General features: G+C 45.9%; 2 protein-coding genes across 7 annotated transcripts in view; both read right to left on the bottom strand.

Annotated features, from left to right (window-relative positions):
* Positions 1-285: 285 nt before the first annotated feature.
* RPS15 (ribosomal protein S15) lies at positions 286-2,036 on the bottom strand. Its single transcript, XM_035571376.2, has 4 exons — positions 1,902-2,036; positions 1,521-1,606; positions 1,193-1,427; positions 286-450 (listed from the first exon to the last, which is right to left on the bottom strand). The coding sequence occupies exons 1-4, from the start codon at positions 1,902-1,904 to the stop codon at positions 337-339; spliced, it is 438 nt and encodes a 145-aa protein (XP_035427269.1). The 5' UTR covers positions 1,905-2,036; the 3' UTR covers positions 286-336.
* Positions 2,037-4,309: 2,273 nt separating this feature from the next.
* Positions 4,310-20,963, bottom strand: part of DAZAP1 (DAZ associated protein 1) — a 25,814-nt gene continuing 9,160 nt past the window's right edge. For 3 of the 6 annotated variants that reach the window (XM_035571378.2, XM_035571380.2, XM_035571379.2), the window contains 7 exons: positions 20,327-20,375; positions 15,739-15,821; positions 12,199-12,352; positions 10,683-10,712; positions 10,132-10,272; positions 9,084-9,266; positions 4,310-4,858 (listed from right to left, as the gene is read on the bottom strand). In XM_035571378.2, coding sequence (XP_035427271.1) covers positions 4,686-4,858; positions 9,084-9,266; positions 10,132-10,272; positions 10,683-10,712; positions 12,199-12,352; positions 15,739-15,821; positions 20,327-20,375 — 813 coding nt within the window. In that variant the 3' untranslated portion in view covers positions 4,310-4,685. Of the gene's footprint in view, positions 4,859-7,045; positions 7,135-9,083; positions 9,267-10,131; positions 10,273-10,682; positions 10,713-12,198; positions 12,353-15,738; positions 15,822-20,326; positions 20,376-20,963 lie in introns of those variants that run through there. The other 3 variants (XM_050715604.1, XM_035571383.2, XM_035571381.2) reach the window with 2 other exon arrangements.

Below are 20,963 nucleotides of genomic sequence, written 5' to 3'. Positions count from 1 at the left end.
GGCTGTTCGAGTGCAGCCTGAAACGCCACAGCCAGGCGCGCGACATTTCATTCACCACTGCTCAGCAACTAGGGAACGTCATTCATCTGAGGAACCCACGTAAAGAGAGGCGGGCGCCGTGCGTTCAGCAGAAATAGGGCCGGAGAATTACGTAAAGAACAGTTTTCAGGAAAGCAGCACGGCACGACGGGGGCGGAGGGGCTTCGCTGCTCAGCTGGGAGCTGCACCAGGAGGGGAAGGCGCAGGACGCGTCCTCCGTGAGGCCGCCGGCAGAGCAGAGGCGGCTGGGAGAAATTTCTTTATTTACACCTAGAAAAAGTTCCCCGAAGCTCTCGTTTATTTCAGCGGAATGAACCTGGAGGAGTGGGTGGCACCGATACCGGGCCGGCCGTGCTTCACCGGTTTGTAGGTGATGGAGAACTCCCCCAGGTAGTGACCGATCATCTCGGGCTGCAAGAGAAGCAGAGGCGGGCGTTAGAGGCAAGGACCTGGGCCGGGCGCACAGCGCCACCGCCACCACCTGCACCCCCCCGGGCGTGCTGGGAGCCACATCTCCCCCCAGCCACCCCACGCAGCAGGCAGGGCACAGCCACAACGCTCCTCTCCCTGCGCTGGCAGACGCCCCGAACGCAGCCGGTTTTTCTGGCCCCGGCGTGGTGCAGAGCTCTGGAAAGGCTGCGTGGGGAACGGGCTCTGCCCGAGGTGCTGCTGGGAGCAGGATCGGAGCTGAGCAAGGCAAGGAGCTCCCTCTGCCCCAGCGCGCAGGCTGCGGGATCTCTTCTGCGTTTTTAGCTCGGCTTTAACACCAGGAACGGGGCTCCCAGAGAAAACGCAAGCTGTACGTTGGTGCTGCAGGTTATTCCATCCCAGCCCCCTTCACCCACGCGGCAGGCAGGGAACCAGGCCGGGTGCAGCAGCCGCAGTATTTCATTACTTCGAAGCCGCACCAACGCCTTGTGAGGCTCAGACGAGGCTCCTCTCAGCAGCACACGCCCAGAAGTGCTGCACGCTGCTCTGGGACCCTCTTCCAGACCAAGCTGCGCTGGGAAACCCCAGCAGAACCTCACCGCCGCCCTCAAACACAGGGCAGGACTACAGCCGCGGGAGGTTCTGAGTAACGCAGCAAACGGGCACGTCCACGGTGCTGGGCCAGGACCTGAGAGCAGAGCACGGACGTGGCAGCGAGGCTCACCTTGATCTCCACCTGGTTGAAGGTTTTGCCGTTGTAGACGCCGACCATGCTGCCCACCATCTCGGGGAGGATGATCATGTCCCGCAGGTGGGTCTTCACCACCTCGGGCTTCTCCATGGGCGGCGCCTCCTTCTTGGCCTTGCGCAGGCGCTTCAGCAGGGAGTGCTGCTTGCGGCGCAGCCCCCGGTTGAGGCGGCGGCGCTGGCGGGCGCTGTACAGCTGCATCAGCTGCTCGCTGGACGGACGGACGGACAGGAGGACGGGCGGACAGTTAGTTCAGCCACCACACCACACCGCAGCCCCCCGCCGCCCCCCGCCCCGCACTCACTAGGACATGTCGAGGAGCTGGTCCAGGTCCACCCCCCTGTAGGTGAACTTCCTGAAGGTCCGCTTCTTCTTCTGCTCCACCTCCGCCTGCAGCCGGGCACGGGCCGGGGGTCAGCGCCGCGGGGACCCCCCCTCACCGCCCCGAGCCCCCCCCCCCCGGCCCTCCCCACACACCCCCCCCGCCCCGCCATGGCGGGCCCTAGGCCCAGCCCGGGGAATCCGGGTCCCGACAGGCTCTGGGAGGCCCGGCCCGGCGCCATCCCGCCCCCTGGGGACGAGGCCGGGTCCGCCCTGGCCGGTAGCAGCGTCCCGAGTCCCCCCGAGGCCGTCCCCGCGGAGGATGGCGGCGGATGGCACCGGCCGCCCCTCGGCCCGCACCCACCATCTCGGCCTGGTCTCCGCGGAAAGGGCCGGCCCCGCGCCGGAAGCGGCGGATCTCGCGAGAGCGGCGGGGAAGGGCGGAAGGGCGCCGACCCCCGCCCCGCGCGGCGCTTCCGCCCTTAGTGCCCTTAAAGGGGCCGCGGCCCCCAGGGGCTGTCAGGGGAGGGTCCCCTGCTGCCGCCCTGCCCCAGCTGCAGGGGCTGGGATGCTCCCAGCGAGGCCGGCAGCAGGGAGGACAACGCCGCCCCGCAGCCGAGGTGGCAGCGGGCAGCACTCACCCATGGGTCCGTGGACAAGCGCCGGTTCCTCGCCCGCGTTCAGCTCGGTGCTGGGCAGAAGCGCTACGCGGGGGGGGGTGAGGGCTTGTGATTACCAGCGGTGCGAGGATTTACCCTCACCTGCAGAAGCTGGCTCGGGGCAGAAGGCAGCACCGGCATCCAAACCCTTCGTCCAGGCAGGCCGAGCAGCGATTTGAGGCCTCCTTCCCCTCCGAAGCGGCGTGGGTTCGCCTCGCGCCATCGTCCGCGGTGCGTTCGGCACAGCAGCGCTACAAACCGGGCGTTGAGAAGTCAAAGCAGCCCCGCCGCAGCGAAGGCAGAGCACGGGGTTATGGGCGCAGGGACCGTAAAGCCACTTCTGTTCTGGCGTGGAAGCGGCTGAGCAAGGAGCTGAGCCAGCAGGAGTCGCAGCACGTGGAAGGGGGACAAGCCAGAGGAGCTCGCAGCTACGAAATAAAAACCTCTGAGCTCATCGAAATCCTTCCCGGGCACCCCCAGTGCCACGCTGCTACACCCCAACGGGCCCTGCATTTCAACCGGTGCTGAGCGAAGGCTTTTCGGCAGGAGCAGAAGCGGCCTCTGAGCTCACAGCAGAGCACTGTCCGCCCCCGAGGAGTTAAACCCCAATAACAGCAGTTTTGGGCAGAGAGGACTAACGAGCAGGCACACGCCCAGCAGCGCACAGGCCCTGCGCCAGGGTTCTTTGGACAGAGGTGCATTCAACAGAGCTGCCAAAAAAAAAAAAGAAAAGCCCCAAGTGATGAGCACCTGGCCAGGATGAGCCCCAGGGACCTCAGCTAGCATTTGGAAAGAGGCCCTTGAGAAGCCCCGTCTGATTTGGACACCGCAGCGTGCCTCAGCCCCACGTGTAGAAGTGCAGATGGCACCGAGGATGTTTCCTGCTTGTACCGAGCCTCGCCTTTGAGCCTATAACTAATTTCCCAACACGATGCTCATTTGGCCTGTTAGGGCAGTTCATTTAAATGGGGTTAGGCTCACGGGGAACGGGATAAGCGTTGCAGCACTACTCCTGAAGACCCAGACCAGTTAGGGACACCAACCCACAGAGATGGCCGCAAACCCAGATTTTACCCACTTGATGCTGGGCTCAGCAGCTGTAGAGGAAATCCCAAGGGAGGACGTCCCTGGTGAAAAGATTTCCAAAGGATACCAGCGACTGGAGGCAGCGAGAGCACCGAGAGCAGGCCTCTCGCTGTGTCAACAAAGAAACTGAGAACGTGACCTCTGAGTCAGCACCAAGAGCGCATTTTGCCCCAGTTACCTCCACATTTCAGCTGAGGGGCATTTTCCTGGAGGTGGACAAATCCAGACACCTCCTCGTGCTGCTCGCAGCTTGTAAGGATAATCTTTTTTAAATGGTGCCTTGCAACTCGAGGTCGGAGGGACAGCAGCATTCAGCCGAAGCCTATCGCCGCTATAAACACACGAACGAGCGAACACGCACAGCTGATTCTCTTCTGACCAGGGTAAAAGTTGCGTGGCACGAAGGATTACTGCTCAAATCCCACTGCTGGTAGTGTAACAGTCCCTTGAGGCACAGCGTAAGCCTGTATGCTGATGTCAAGGCAAGATTTTTCAAGGCCGCCAATTGATTTCTCATGAAAACACAAATTCACAAGAAACTTTTTTGTAAAAAGAAAAAAAAAATGGAGACAGGCTTGTGTTTCTAATCCAAATGTACTTCTCTTTATTCAAACCAGGGGTAATCACTGGTTAGTGCAAAATGCACCTAAACCTTTTGCCTGAGGGAAATCTACATCTTAACAAGGCCTCCGTTAACCCCTAATGAAATCCACAGAGGATTTGAAAGAGTTTGAAGCACAGACCTAACTGCTGCGCTTCCTAAGTGACTCTGTGCGTCAACAAGTCTGCACCTGCCTTGTTACCAGTTCTACACCGTCAGGTAACAACAGCAAAATACACTCAGTAGATTTCTTTTTAACTCCCAGAGTTTCTGAACCATCCGCCCCACCACTAATGTCAGGAGTAAGGGGGTTGCAGCTCGCCCTCACTTCCAACAGTGCTAACGGAAACCCTGTTTTAAATTAAAAAATAAGCCAGCATACATAGTAGAAAATTTCTCTTAAAAATTTCACAATCTGTAAATGTATATATTTTTTTTTCTTTTAAACATAAAAGTTTACAATATACGGTAAAACAAAGGCTCAGGAAAAATAATTTCAAAAAAAAGAAACCTGAAGTTTTTGAATTAAAGCTGAAGACATTTTTAAAACCCTGTAGTTTGAACCAGTGACATTTTCTTTATTTGTGCTGATGGGTTAGAGAAAGGAAAATATTTAAAAACTGCAGTCCAAACACCCACAGCGTTGCCTTCAGAAGCCATCTCCCCCACCCCCCAAAAAAATGTTGTTAGGTTTTTCTTCCATCAAGTATGTGATTGTCACAAGTTCAGAAGTCTGGGGCTCCTGGGCTCGCCTGGTCCCAGGCCCCCCGTGGGGACAGAACTCCCTGATTGCCAGCCCACGCTAGCGCCTGTAGGGGTGAAATCCTTGCACGTTGTGGTTCTGTCCTCGTCCAAACCCGCTTCCTCCTGCAGGTGGGCCACTGGATGGTTGCACCGAGGGGCCTCCGTAGGGAGGGGGTTGCTGGCTGGGATCAGAGAAACCTTGTCCAAAACCACTCAAGTCTTGTCCATACCCTGGGGAGAAGGGGAAAAGGCAGCAGTCAGCTTCCAGCGTCGTTCACGCGCACGGAGCAGCAGAGGTGCAAATTCAAAACCTGGCGCCACTCCCTCCCCCCACGCAGTCCCTGGAACACGAGCCCTTCGATCTAACACGGTGAGATAAGCAGCTGCTTTCAGTTCTTCACGTTATCTGCCCCTCGGTACAGAAGGACCAGGTTAAAGCAGAACCGTGGAGGTGTGCAGAGGTGGCAGGTTTCACTTTTGAGGTAATCCTGCCCAGCCAGCAGGTTAAGACTCTCACACTGCTGCTGTTCAGAAGCTTCAAGTGGCTCGCCGGTAGGCTGTCAGTTCATTCTGAGTAGCATTTTTTTTTTAATTTCGTTTTTGTTTTGCTAAAAGCTAGCGCTGTCAGGTTCAGCAGAGATGAAGATGCAGCAAGGAAGTCTTCCCGGCATCTCACAGCTATTAAACGGCAGCGCCTCTGACTGATGGCGGAGAGCTTTTAGAGCCTCGCTTTGTAAAGGCAACTTCATCTTCCCTGAACAGTCAAAAACTTCTGCTGCTGAAAAGACACACTGGAGAAGATGCTTTAAAAAAAAAAAAAAAAAAAAGCACTGCTGCCTGAATGTGTATTTTAATTAACTGGCCTCTTTCAAGGAATGCTCAGTTCCTAAAATTGAGACTGAAACATGAGGGGGCAAAGCTAGCGGAGCAGGATCCCAAAGGCTGTGACCGCTCCACCCGTTACAGACTGCGTAAGGGAACCTAACTCAGAAACAACTGACATGCTTCCCCTAAGGCTCATCACATGAGCAGGCTGATGTCTACTTGTTGCAAGTTCAAAAACCAAGTTCCACTTCAAAACCTGCCCCCCACTGCTTGCTGCTGCAGATGCTGACGAACGCTTTAACCCAGCTGAAGATCAGCAGCAGCGAACGACGACACAGCAGGTCCCCACGTCCCCTAAACACCACCTGCATCAGAGCTTGGGTAGTTTTAAGCCTGAAAGGCCCCTCAGCTGCAGCGCACACGAATGCGTGCAGGAAATTAATATTTATATTAATATTTATCCTGTTCTTCCTCAGCCTGCAGAACCCAACGCTCCCCTCCTGCTGCTCAGCGAGGCTACGACCGCTGCCCTGCACAGCACCCGCACCAAAGCCCAGATTTGGGCTGGGCAGAATTTGGGAATAGGGACAAAGGGCGGAGATGAAAAGCCTTGCTGGAATTCTCGCTGCCAGTGCGAGGGAGAACTAGATGTGAATTAAGAACGCTGAGAAACTAAGAAATTTAATAAAAAGTTCCCTTAATTAAATACAACTCAATCATAACAGCGGCATCAGCGCAAGCCTCAGCTATAAAAGATGGTATTAAGAACCCTAATTGCTTGGTACATTTCTGCAGCTCTGCTTCTCCCTGTGCAGGCTTAAAGCAGGTTTAACTCTCTTAATCCCAAACAAAGTCTCTTAGCATGTCTTCAGTATTCCAATTTCAAGCTCTGCCTGTCTCTCAGGACTTGCAACTGCTAATGAGCCTTAAAACACATCTATCACAAGGCTTCTATTAGCTAAAAATGCTAATCCAGGCTTTTTTTCACACCAAGATAAGCAGACTACCAAAATACAATTTAATTGTTTGCCAAGGGGTGAGGCTCAGAAGGAAAGAAAATGAAGTTATTCTCACTGTACAGCGCAGTGTCAGAGCATTCAGTGGGGGAAACCACAGCTCTCCGTTTGTTTATCAAAAAGGAAGCCTACAGCACGCAGCTGAGCAGCCAGACACGTAAGTGCGCGTCGTCTTCCCTCGCTGTGGCTCCTGCCGCAGCTCTCAGCTTGCACCAGCACCTCACCGTGAAGAAACACACAGCTCACCTGCCCTTCCAGAGGGCTCTGCTTTCTAAACGAGCTGTGCCAAGCTTTACGGTCTCAATCTCTGGCTTGCGGAACCTGAGCTCCGTTCGGTTACACGAGATAAAAGTGTCGCCAGCGCAGCAGCTTGGGAAGCAATCGGCAGCGTCATTCGTATTTCAGTCGTGAGTTCTCCCTCCGAGCTAACAGAAGTGTTTTGCCCTTACTTGCCCAAGTAAACATCTGAGCCACGTTGTTCCCCCCACCCCCTTAGGAGAGACCCTGCAAGAAACAAAAGTTAGTTTCCCCGAGGCAGACATATCAAGAGCATTGGTTGTAAATAGGCACCACCTACCTAGATCTCTCACTGCTCAGCCTGACCATAAGAGTGTAAACAAAGAATTGGCGCGTAGCCTGAAGGGTCTTGAGAATAGGTACCCAGCCCTAGTAAGAAATGAGGAGACCAGGGTGACGAACCCCGAGAGAGCCCTGTGCAGAGATAATTTTTCAGGGTGAGGGAGACACACCCGTGTTAGCGTTTAATTTACTCGTGTTTACATTCATCCCGGCTGTAAACATCGCAGCATTTAAGATGCTGTCAAGCCAGGACAAATCTGAAAATACCACAACGATTAGATAACTCAGCGCCTCTTTAAAGCCCATAAGCCTTACGCAGTTACGTAAACACATGCAGATCAGCGAGGCTGCCTACTGTACAGCAGTGCTGCTCGCTAATTTGCGAACACATGAAGAGCTGAAGCTCTTTTACAAAGTTTAAAAGATTTTACAGGTAGCTTTACGGACAGGTGGATGACTGCTGCACATTAAACGCCTCTTTCTCTGTTAGCACTTGTGCTCCTAACAGATTTCAAGCTAAGAAACCACTCAAGGTGAGAGACCACCTTCAGTTGTGCCTTAAACCAACCTTCTTAGCCTCCTTCCTCAAACTGCAGTACCACACACCTTTTCCTCCCTCCTCCCTCCCCACCCAACGCTTTTAGAGACTAATTAGAAGCACTTTAAATATTTCCCTGGGAAATAGGCTTCCTAGAATATACAAGAGGCGAGTGGCACTACACACACCAAATAGAGGAACCCCCACAACATTGGAAAACAGATTCTTCCTAGGCTTCTGAAACACCACAAACGTTGGCTTCCCGCAGAATGTAAATGATTATGCGTGGCTCTGTATTTTATTTAGTAGGGCCCACCCCCTCTCAAAAGGGATCTGCAAAGAGACAAGTTCTCGCAAGACAAGAAAACCTTCCTCTTGAGTCACAAGGGCAAAGCTTTCTCTAACAGCAACTGTGTTTAAAACAAATTTAAAACATTTCAAGTTCATCAACATGAGAACATCTGCTTGCTTTACAACTGCACCTGGAAGGCTAATCTTCCGTGTTTTTTTTAAACACATTTTGCATTTTTGGAACTTCAAATAGTATCTATTCAAATAACTTTATGAACTGTTCATTACATAGAAGTTTCTGCAGGCACTTTAAATAAAACAGTCAGGCATACGCTAACACATGGAGAATCTGTCCAAGTGTGGAGCAGTAGCCTTAATCCATGGACCTACTGCATGCAAAAACTGACTGCAGAAGTGGAAGACCACCAATTACTTCATCTTCAGAAAAAGGAGTATGCCACGGACAGCTCTTGGGGACAACACTGATTAAAAGTAGGACTGCGTGGAAGAGCAATATGAAAACTCCATCTTAGTTTCCACGGAGAGGAGCACAAGCACTTCTCCAGGTGTAGTTCTGTTTTTATTTTGTTTGGTAGTACTGTCTGACTGGCTTAAAACTTGTGACACCAATGTCTTTCATCAGCTATCTCAAGCAGTTACTTATCCTACAGCACAAATTAGCACTGCGTAGGCATTACGTGCTTCTGACAAAACTACAGCTCGTGGTAAGACAGGGAAGGAACAAGGGATGGGAGGAAAAAGCATGCAGATTGGATTTTAATACCCCATCCTGCTTGCATCTCGATGCTATTCTTAAAGTCTATTCTCCAATCTGATCAAAGTCAGTTAAACAAAACAGTTGTCTACAAGCTGCATGAAGCTATTAGGGAGGAAAAAAAAGTTTTAACTGCAGATTCAGGGAGAGAGCAGATCAGCGACTTATCCTGCTACTGCAGAGGTCTCTGAAGACTATCTCACAGGATACAAACGATGTCTAGAGTTGGTTAAGAAAACACCCGCTGGCTAGAATACCTGCTGGATGATTTAAGGATCCCTTGAAAGCTGGTGGCTGGCATTCCCCCCCTTGACAGAAGTGCCATCGGTGTTAGCGAACAGCTTCTGAACACTGACTTTGCACCCAAGTAGAAAAGCAAAGCAGGACAGGAAGAAGGATCAAGCTGAGTTTATTTTACATGCAGTTACTTACCAAATTGACTGTAAGGGAATTCTGGCTGAGCAGTTGGGGGTTTGCTCATGTCCTGAGTTGCCTGAGATGGTGGTGGTGGTGGTGGAAAAGCTAGTGGTGCTGCCCCTGGAGTGGCAGGTGGAGGGGGTACTCCAGGTGGGGCAAACTGGTCAGGTGGAGGAGGAGGAGCACCATAACCAAAACCTGAAACGCAAGCAAAGTGCAATGTATGTGAAGACACGGGTCAACACCTCCCTGAATTCTTGCTTGGATTTAGTACAATGCACTTTTTTTTTTTCCAATAACAGACTTGCAAGTATTTAAGTCAAAATGTTTTCTACTTGTAGCTGGCAGACAGTAAAAACAACTTACATTGTAACACAAAAAATCTCACCCCAAAGGAAGATGGCAGCCACATCAGCAACCAACAAAGAGAACGTGTGATGGAGTAGGACTAGGCAGCAAGTTCTTTGTGTTTGTGTGCACGACCAGATGTGAGAAGGAAGCCATGTTACCACATTCAAGATCTTGGGGGTGGGGGGAGAAGGTGCAAAGGTATCTCAAGCAAATGGTTTCTTCTTTGGAGAACAATCAACTTTGGGTCACTGCGTGGCATTTCCTAACTTTTTTAAAGCAAGTTTGTGACTAGACTTTTCAAAAGGTGGCCCGAGGGCGTAGATGTTCAAATCCTATTTACATTTCCAATGCCACTTGTGACCTTAATTCCTTAAGCTTCTCGAAAAATGCCAGCCTGCGTCTAGCCCAGGTCACCGTGCAATAATCTCTTAAGTTTTCTCACAGATGTCATAATAGAGGTACACAATGAAACTAGATTTGTTTAGCAACAGAGATTTAAACTAGAGAACAGGCTATTACAGCACCCAAGAGAAAGCAACCCAGCTACCTGACAAAAATAGTTGATGACAACTCAGAATATGCAATCTCAGCAGAGCATTTAAGGATAGATTTTAAAAGCGTAGGGGAAAACTCCAAGTCCAGAGAAAGATGAGCAGAAGCCAAACACTGAATTTGGTGATGGACTGCACTCAGACTCCTGAACGTCACTTACTAAATGGTGGAGGGGTGCCATAGCCCTGTGGAAATCCTTGCGGAGGTGGGAATCCCCCAGGAGGCGTAGAGACTATGTATGAGGTAAATGGTGGTGGCGGTGGAGGAGCTCCTCTGCCTGGAGGAGGTGGTCCGTATCCACCTAGAAAATTAACAGAAACAAAGAACTGAAGTGGCTCAGTAACGCAAAGTCTGCATTCTCTGGTGGGGTAAAGCTGTTTCCTCAATTTCAGATGCAGCCTCAGCCTTCTTTGAATTCTTACTTTGGGAAATACTTGTCCTCCAAGTATCCCTGCAGTAAATTGCATTTGAGAATGTAATTCCTTGATACCGAATTAGTGGAGTTGGCAGCACCGGGATGCATGTCAGCTCCCTTTACGGATTTAACGCACTGTCGTCTTCATTCTTTAAGGACAAATTCAATCAAGCTTTTAAACATACAGGCTGTTAAATACTACAGAAATCCACAAATCACTGTGGATTCTTAAAGAAATTACAACCCCACTCAGCAGGATTTTTCTATTAAAATCAGTCCCTATATAACGTACTTACCAATCGCCTGTCCAGCTGGCACCCACATCCCTAAAACAAAGCAAAAAAAGCAAGTTATACACTTATTGAAGCTGTTTACTATGAAACGGGAATGATTTAGAGAAAGTTTATCTTGATTTAGGCTCTGGAATAGACTAGATATCCTCCCAGTGTCCCTTACATTTCCTATGGTCAAAGAATTATTTTTTTTTATGGTCCAAGAAGTCTTAAAAGACACTGAATTATTCAGCAAATAATGCAGAAACATGCAGCAGTCCTCAAACTGAAGTCAGACGGAGTGCTCAAAAACTGAGCACACCCAGCCAAGAAACTGCATCAGTATAAAAAACACCGACATACTGAGAATCACAGCAGACTACACATCCAAAGTATTTTAATACATTATCAGGTTTATCCTATTTATTTCTGAAGTTTTTGAACCATAAAAACATCTTCCGCATTCGTTGCAGCATTAAGATAGAAAGATAAATGCATTCATGCTTTACACTAATCTTTCCAGTAGATCAGCTATCATTTTCTGTACGAATAACCACACTGAAAATAATCTCGTTTCTCAATTTGTGCAGTTGCAGATTAGCACATCTGTGCAGAATGTCAAAGCCTCAGCTGCAGCTTTCAAGTTAATAAGCACCATGGGGAAACAAGCAATCCCTCCACTGAGGTATCATCTATTGTAGCAAGAAATGAAGCACTGACACTCCCTTTAGCCCCCCAGGTGAAAATTTCTCATATCGGAGCAAGCAAGTTCTGTTCTGTCAAATGCAACTCAATTATGCCACTGTATTTCTCCATAAGTTTTCAAAACTGTCTTTGGATGAACTCAGCATATTTATCCCATCTTTAAAATCTGGTGGGGTTATAGCCATCAAAACCAAAACACACTGGCTGCTCCTTTCAGCCCTTAAGGGTTCAAGCTAAATCAAGACCATTATAAGCACTAAGTGCTCCCCTGCACCACTGCTGGCCCCATAGCTGCTTGTTATTTTTCCAGGCTACATTAAGCAATAAAATCCAGAGACAAGACCATCTGTTTTTCTCTCATCCCTTGCAAATTTTACTTATAACTTCCTCTGAAACTGCCTCATCCTTGAAAATGCCTATTCTAACAACATTTTTCATTCGGGTCTCAAGCAGGTCACGCTCCCACAGCTGGAGTCCCAACTTGAGCTTTCTCAGCACCTTCTCCACATTACCAAAAACCACGCTCACTCTATTCAGGGAGAGGCAGAGCCAAACAGAAGAGGCCAAGCACCGTCCAGAACTGCATGCGAGGCTCAGCACAACCCACTGACCTCTGCCCTACTGCAGCAACGTGTTTGGGGAAAAGGAGATGAAGGACTGGTCTCAGAAGACTTGGGAAGGACTGATGCAGTTTTAGTTCTGCTACCGATAATCCAGCATGGAGATAGCGTTGATGAACCTGCAAATTCTGTCATGTGCCAGTCTTACCACGTTATCGGCAAGCTTTAAGGACAAGACTCGCTCCGCGACAGCGATAAGACATCCAGAGAAGTACCTTGAGGGCCGTAGCCTTGCTGCCAGGTAGGAGGGGGCTGACCTGCCCAGCCATTGGCAGCGCTCGGCATGATCCTGCTTCCCCACTGACTGGCACCGGGCGGCCCTGGAGTTTGGCTTTTGCTATCCCGAGGTTCCGCGCGTTTCACCTCCACCTAAACAAACAGAGTCGCCATTTAGGAGAGATGGTGCAGGTCAATCTACCCCCCTTCCCTTCACACACACCCTTAATTAACACTTAAGACTACACTTAGCATCTTATGACTTATGTCTAAGTACTTAATTATTAAACTTAAGGCCGGTAATTTAAAATGTTTCTCAGGTACAGTATGTGTGATGGTAAGACGTTACAAGTCCAGCTATTGAGGTATTTCAAGCAAAACACATCCTACAAATCATTTATGTTTTATCATAGTACAGTATTCATTTGCTTTAATCTTAAAACAGCAGTACCCTCTTACAACAACTCTTCACTTAAAAAAAGCATAATCTTTCAAATTGTTCATAGACTATTTTAATACTTAAGACAGGAGTTACAAAGACGGTATTTTCAGAAAAAAATCGAGTAAAGAGTACACTCTGAAAAAGGGTACTAATGCTTTAACCATTCCAAGTGTTTGGGGTTCATTTGAAAGTTACAGTTTAAACCCACCCCATCTAACTGCAATTTCAGCTCGGCTCATACCTGAGAAACACACGTTTGTTTGTTTGTTTTTTGTTTGCTTGTTTGTTTGTTTTAAACTTAGAATTTATTTAAATGTCTAATGGAAGATAAAGACTTACCTTCCCCAGGCTAACGCTTAAAGAATCTCAATTAACTCAAACAATGTCAGAGGGAATGGATGTGATAAGAGAATCTTACATTACATCTAACAAAAAAGTAAACAAACATGCAAGTAATAAAAATGGACAGTTGAGTCAATAAGAAGCAAATCTTCATACTGTGTTAAGTCAGTGACAAAAGCCCTCCTGTTTTTAAAATTAGTAAGCCACAGTGCTTAACTTATTTTATTCAAAGATAAAATGTCCTAGTGTTCCAAGCCATCGAATAAGTGCATTTGACCTACTTAAAATAAGCTGCACATTCAATATAAACCTCTCAAAAAAAAAAAAATCCAGTTTCTGATTTAATGAAACACTCTCAGCACTCATGCATGCTGAATTAAAGCCTTTTTTATTTTATGATTAATTTTAATGGGTGCCAGAGTACAAAGAAAATAAATCGCAATCATCAATGGGCCTGAGTAGTATGGAAAATAAAGTATTCAGAATTCTTCCTGCCATGTCTTAAAAACCATTCATGTCAGAGAACAAACAGGAAATAGGCACAAGGCAAGGACAAAGCCCCCCACCCCCAGCCCACTGCAGATGCCCCAAGGACATTATACATGACAGTAACCAAATCTCTGTCAGCTGAAGGCCCTTCCAGAGAGGAACCAAGGGAGTTTTTCAAAGGACTCAAATTAATGAGTCTTAACACATTTGCCTTGAGGGAATTCGGTTATTGCTTACAAAAGCAGAGTCCTTCTTGCAATTTTAATTTTTTTTTCCCTTTCAACAACATATGGATTCATTTCAGCAATACCTTTTTAATTACCAGAAAGAGAGAGATACCATTTTTAAAGCAGGCATTATTAGTCAATGAAGGGAGCGGAGTGTTCTGGTGCTCGTTTCTCTGTGTGGAAGAATTCCATTAATTTTTCAGTGCGCATTTACAAGCAGCAAACTGCCAAAGTGAGGGCTGAAAAATGCTCGTGCAATATTCTCAACAACCAAGTTAAAATTCTGCACCTGCCTCAAGCCCAGTTTACACCAGTAAATGAGGCATCTCCACCAGGTGTATCTGAAGAAAAGCTGCAGATTTCTGCCTTTTATGTCATTGAAAGGGAAAAAAAAAAAAAGAAAAACATATTTCATTTTCATACTGAAATTGTTTGAGAAACAAGGGAGAACTCTGAATTAGCACTGACAATGTTCCGCAAGCTGGCAGCACGAGGTGACATTTTGAAGGCTCACACAGGGTTCTCCATTCTTTCCCAGACCCATTACAGCAGATGAACCACCCTTTGTTCATGTTTATATTTAGCATGTGCTGCTTTGTGATATGACCTCTCATTGAAGTGCTTCGTGTGAGTTTAAGGCAATTTCAAGAAAAGATCAGAGGCTGGATGCAGGATACAGATTCATACACATACCAACGTAAATAAATTTAGGGCTGTCAGTGCCTTTGCTCACAAATGGGAGTGCTCAACTGCTCACAGGAGGAAAATACTAGTAATCAAGTACGCTAACGTTCTTGATTACACAAACACATTTCTTCATTTGCTGCATTTCCATTAATTAGGAAATCAACCCACCCCTCAATCCCAAAACAAGTTCACAGGAATAAAAAGCATTCTGTACTGCATAATTAACCAAACAAAATTCCATTGATTTGCAAGAATATATCCCCTGCTAGCTAGGTAAATGTTTATAAAATCTCAGGCTATAGAAAGACTTTAAAAGACAATGCAACATTTTAAAATGCAGTAACTTAAGGTGACAGTATTCTCAGCTTTCCTTGAAATATATTCACTCTAAGGTTGGCAGTTCTAAGGTTTACTTTAAAAACTGTGGATAGAGAGAAAAGCTGCAAGGACTTAATTTTACCAGAATTTCCTGTGGTTAATTTTCCTTTCCGAAGGTATGATTTTCCCTGTCTAAAACTGGGGTGTCCTGAACAATTTTCTCTGCTTTTCATTTTTTCCACAGGTACAAGCATGTTCCTTGCTGAGTAACATCAAAGCAAGCATGAAAAATTCCTCCCTACCAAACATCCACTTGCTGACAACACAGTATGAAGATGAAACAACCAGAGGTCACTTAACTGCATTGTGGTTAAATACTATATAGAGTACGTGGGTTTGTATCAAAGTTTCACAGTAAGTGACCCAATTTTTTAAAAAACCAATCCTTCATGATGTTTTTTTTTTGTTTTGTCTCTTTTAGTTTAAGATTATACAAAGCAGATTTTCTCACACCATCTAAAATTTGAGTATCAAATACACATCTGAAGGAGTGGTATCTTAAACCAAGCCTTGAACAACTCAGATTTCATTGGGATTCTCGTTTTCAAACGGCTGGAAACACCTACCTTCTACCCTTGCACCTAGGAAGCAAAGCAGTGCTCAGAAGATGGGCAGTCGCCATCGATTCCATCCAACATAAGCTCCATTCAGCCAGAGCAACCCCCCAGGTCTGTAGCACAAGGCCTTACCCAAAATAAAAATAAAAAATAACAAGAAAACAACCCGCAGCCTAAGTTCTCAGGCTTTCAGGATCTACGTCTCTTCTATGGGCTAAGACCCAAGCTAACTGCCTCTCTCACCCGCTTAAGCAAACTCAGAAGACTTTCCCCACCTTCATGGATAAAGCCTTGAATTTGGACTTGCACGCTCTCCCACCTAGCTGGATTCGGTACCTAGGTTTGTTCACCAGTGAAATTGCTAGTTGCCCAAGACTTGGTTCTTTCTTAAGGTAAAATAAAACTACAACTACACACTTTTTTGCCCATGATGTCGTGAAAATGCATGTTGACAGCCTGGTCCACTGATTGTTCGTCCTCGAAAGTAATAAATCCAAAACCTAGCCAACGACGAAGAGTGAATCAAGGTAGCAGGGTGTTGTGACACAAAACAGGATGATGAACAGTATTAGGGGCGGACCAAGGGTTCAAGCAGGGGTTTCAGATAACCAAGACTTGTGTTAAATTTTCAACAACAAAAAAAAAAATCAGTCTGAGAAAATTGCAATGGATACTTCCCCGTACTTAGGCAATTAATGCCTTATCTTGGTTTCACACATGCAACTTACAAACTGAACAAGTTAACGATTTTATTTTTTTTAATTTGATTCCTAACCTACCTACCAGGAAATGGAAAAAAGTGCTAGCATCATTAGAACTGTGCCACATGATCAAATCAAAATACTTGTGGGACAGCAAATTAGAAGTAAAGAAGCTTGCCTGCTCCTATCTTTGATTTAAGCCAGGATCCCAAAGAAAAACTGTTCTGTCCCTACGCCCCCAAGCTGCAAAGCAACTTCCTCCCGTCCCTTACCCCACTCTTCCAGTTCGGGAATATTTTCCGTGGAAAATAAGAACATTGTCTTTGAAATGTAGCTGTTAAAGCATGAAAAAATTTTACCACTCCATGGATGAATGAGAAGCTTCAGAAACTAACAACCTAGATCAGAGGTTCTCAAGTTTTTCACGCCTTGGAGAAAGCGCTTAATAGACGATCCTTGTTCCAAAGCCGGCATCCCCTGACGACTGAAGCAGGGCTGCTTATACAGCGTCACACTTGCTGGCGTGTCTCTATCTATTTTACTTCTTGCATTTCCTGCTGCTTTTCCTGCAACACTTTTCAGCCACTCTTTTTGTTCAGGCCGTCGCTACTAACTGCTCGAGATCCCCAAGGGTGCCTCACGCCCTTTTATCTGACCGCAGCCCTCGATGTTGGCAGCTCAGCTGAGTCCAGCAGCTATTTAAAAGGCCATGTGGGACGGGGGGGGGTGGGGTGGGGTGGGGGTCTCATGCCTGTAGCAGACACTGGACAAGAGGCAAAGCCCCAGGTTCTAAATTGCTCCTGGAGGTCACACTTTGAGAACCACTGCACTTAGGTTGTAGCTGCTGATACTGCCGAGAGAGTGGCAAAATAGTGGTTAATCTCACAGAACACGGAGGCTGGTTCATGCCATCAACCACTTGTTGCTGGTGTAACAACCGAATCCCAGGAAAGGTAAGAACACATGCAGTACGTAAGTGGTGCCATTCTTTAGATTAGCTAAGGGTAGAGCAATAAAATTAGAAAGAAAAACGAGGTGCGGCATCAAAAGCATATGGAACATGGATGCATTTCTGCTTTTCTGAAACCCAAGATTTCCCCCTTGGTTTGCATTTTGCTTTGCAGCTAGTGCTGACAGCAGCCATATATTGCTCTAAAGCGTTAAACAGAAATACAGTATCTATAACAGTTAGTGTCTCTCTAAGCTTATCCAACTGGGTTGGGTAAGCCCAAAGAGGCCTATTGTAGAGAAAGTTTATATATAAAAAAATACACAAAGATACAGGCCAAAATAGATTCCAGCAGGTCAAATTCTGCTGTCAGCAACAAGAGCAAAAGACATCACTAAAATAAAATTAAAATAAAAAAGGAAAAAACTTAGCATTTCCCACACACAAGAGACTGGCAGTATAAACGAAGTTTTGTTGACCTGTGATGAAAGCAGCCTCAAAATTGAGAGCAGCATTTCATCACAATATATTTGTCTGAGGTTAAAATCTGCGCATTAGAGCCAAAAGAAAAAAGTATTTGTATTTAAATCACACATTTAGTATTACTGCCTTTATCTAAAAAGACACGAGAAAGAAAAATGATGGATACAGTCTACATATGCAGGCTGCTCACTTGATTCTGAGAAGGCTGAAGGAGGGGAATAGGCTGCGATATGGGGATGTGGTTTGTTGGAGGGGAAGAAGGAAGGAAGAATAAGAGGTCATTGAGGAAGCCAGTAAAGAAAAAAGCATTCAAAAGGGCCAAACGCTACAAGATAAGGAACAGTGAAGAAATCAGAATACAATACACAGTGAAATTCCAAGAACGTGAAATTTTAAAGACAGCAGAAGTGACAAAGCCTATCATCAAGCAGCTTTATTTTTCAGAAGACAGCACTTTATTGAAGGCTAGAGAAACTCATTGCCTTTAGCAGGAACCCAAGTGGACTACCAAACAGAGCTACGAGGCTGGTCTGCAGCCAAGGGAAAGAGAACACAGCAAGAACCTGTAAATTACTTCCCAGTGGTCGGTTCAGCAGAGAATAGAAAGCATGAGAAGCAGGGACTGCAACAAAGCCACTATTTCACTTAAAATGTAACGAGGCTGGCTGTGCTTGGGACTCCGGCAAGAATTCTGATGAAAGCAGTGCTTGCAGAAGAGCTAACCATGAGTGGCTAGGGGCGGCAAGTAAACGAAGGCGACTTGGATGCTTCGAGACAGGCAGACAGCTCCTCGGGGGTATCACGGTAGTTCTGACACTGAGAACCTGGTTCCCAGCGTTCTTGCAAGAAGCTGAGGGTAGAGGAACGCTACCTGGGATTAGTAACGGGGTGATTTGTCCTTCCTTCTACCGGCAAACTGGTGAAATAACGTGCAGGAAGGGATCTGTTCAGAACGCAGGGATGGTAAAAGAAGAAAATGGAAGAAGGCAAAACTGACAATGATACAAGTAGAAGATGGTAGCGAAGTGGCCTTTTAAAATTTATAAATATAGAGTAATTCAGGTGTCATGTTAAAGGGACAAGCAGGGACTGAACAGCGCTGTACAACAGAATACAGATCAGAAAGAAAGCAGGAGAAAATGTGTTCTGGGATGCACGACCAGGAGCACCAGATACAAAGGAGCAATTTTTCCTAGCACACCCCGAGGGATTAACAAGGCCATTTTTGGAGATGACAGTTAGTTACACTACATAAAAGGAATCTAATGGAACAAAAATGAAAGCCAGAGCAACAGGATTCAAGAACGCTGTTTAAGAAGTCAAACAAATAAAGGAGGAAAGTATTCTGCAGTACATCTGCACACTGGATGGAGACAGATAGGTTTTCAAACCTGAGCACATCTGTCATTTCTGCTTCAAGCTACCAAGTCATAAGTGGACCAGAAGCCTTCTATTAATTTTTTTTAGTATAGCTCTAAGCAGAGAAGCCATTAATTCAGACCAGGATTAATCCAGAGCAGGCATGATGTTTTAGTACTTTTTGCTCAGAGGCTGCAAGGCTGGGATAAATATCACAAAGATATAGATGATACAGTAGTTACTGGAATAATTCAAAACTTCAACCACAAATTATACTCATTTGCCCTTATCTTGGTCTCCACTGCTTCCTCTATTTGAAATTAGATGCTCTAAAGCATTTAAATGGATGAATTTATGTTCTGCTTAAATAGAAGACATCTGTTGAAAGAAGATTAAGATAGCTAAGGCAAGAAAACAAAACAAAAAAAAACAAATATATTGAAACTTCGTTTACACTCCAATAAAAGACAAAGCCCGTCCCTCCTCTGACTGTGGAACTGGCCTGTACCTCTGTGATAAATTATCACCTAGAGAGAAGAAATCTAAAGAGATATCGTTAATCACAGTCAAACAATTCACAGAGAGAAAAGGAAAAAAAAAGAACTTACTTAACATTACCATACTTTACTATGAAACACTTAAATATGCCACTAAGGATGTATGTCTAAATTAAAAATAAAACTAAGACTTAACAGCTTAATAAATATGAAGTGAAGAATACATTTCTTAATAATGAGTCAGAGGAGAAATGAGAGTTCAGATGGCAAACTATTCTCTAGCATGTAGAACATGCTACTAGGTGGTAAGTGCAACTAAGCTTCACTTATTTAAAATATTGCCTCTTAATAGTCAAAACAGATGAGAGATGCAATGGAAGGTGGATGGCATGAAGCTTGCTTCATATTTTGACCAAAGGTTACCAACTCGATTAAAACAGTCCAGAGAGACTTTGTGTTTTTTCTTCCATTAAAAAAAGCAGTCTAGCATATAGGCACTATATATCCCAATCAAAATATATATTTTTTGAAATCATTTTATGTAGTTTAAGAACTGCTTTTCTCGGATTTTAAGTGAAGCCATTTAACCAAAACAAAAAGCATGTAATGGATGGATTCTGTCCTAATCCCACGTTCAGAAGTACTCTGAACTAGAGCACCCCCATGCAATTCTAAACATCAACATACCTTTCATGTGGAACAGGAGGAAAGTCTGATGATATTTTTCCCTACTGTACCTTAAACCACAGGAGTGGCTCAAGAATCAAATTTCATTCAAATAAAAACTAGCAAAAAAACAAAAATGAACATGAAACATCTGACTTTAAATGCACAGATACCAACTAAAGCTGTAGATGAAGAGTGTACACTTAACGTGATATTTGCCAGCGAATTATTCTTTTTCCTGAGGCAACACAGAAAAAAAAATCTACCTTTTCTGATGGTGTGAAATAGTTTGCCATCTGACTATAGGAGAGTATGAAGAAATTTCAAGGACAAACTAGATCAGCCTTTACCTCGGGGCCTCTGTTTCTCTGCGTCATAGATCATTACAACTTCAGTGACCTGGAAGAGAGAAGGGAAATTCTACTAACTGTGCTACCAGGGGAGCGTTATAAACAGTTACCACAGGCTGGTTTCCCGCACTCTATCCACAAAGCACAATTAAATGCTTGATGTAGCCATCAATACCGGTCTGTCCTAGCACAGTGCAAACAAATTGGGAATACTGCTCTTTATGGGAGTCTAAGAAAAGCCTGAATTCATCTGTTCCAAAAAACTGCCTCATTTTTGCTTTTTAAGGTCTCATCACACTTAAGATTTTAATGTAGCGTTAAGGTTGCTCCACTGCTTATACTCACATTATAGCCTATAAAACTCTGTAGGTCTCTGGTTCTCGACACACTGTTCATCAGCATGGCTTCCTGAGACTACTTTTTAAATTCTTAAACATTTTCACTCTCAATACGAAAGGCACCTTTAACTGCATTAAAAATTTGCACAGTTTCTCTGAATTTCTTGCATGTCAGCGTGGTGCAGTATCAGCTATAAACTTGATGCTTCAAATAGCATTACAAAAACACTTATGGGGATCAGTATCGGTATGCATTTAGCTACAAAAAGAAATCAAAAAATGAACTGAAGGTCGTTCAA

Source organism: Cygnus atratus, chromosome 26, assembly GCF_013377495.2.
Source record: "Cygnus atratus isolate AKBS03 ecotype Queensland, Australia chromosome 26, CAtr_DNAZoo_HiC_assembly, whole genome shotgun sequence".
Classification (NCBI taxonomy): domain Eukaryota; kingdom Metazoa; phylum Chordata; class Aves; order Anseriformes; family Anatidae; genus Cygnus; species Cygnus atratus.
Note: the sequence above shows the minus strand (reverse complement) of the source record. Positions and strands in the feature narration are given on the sequence as shown.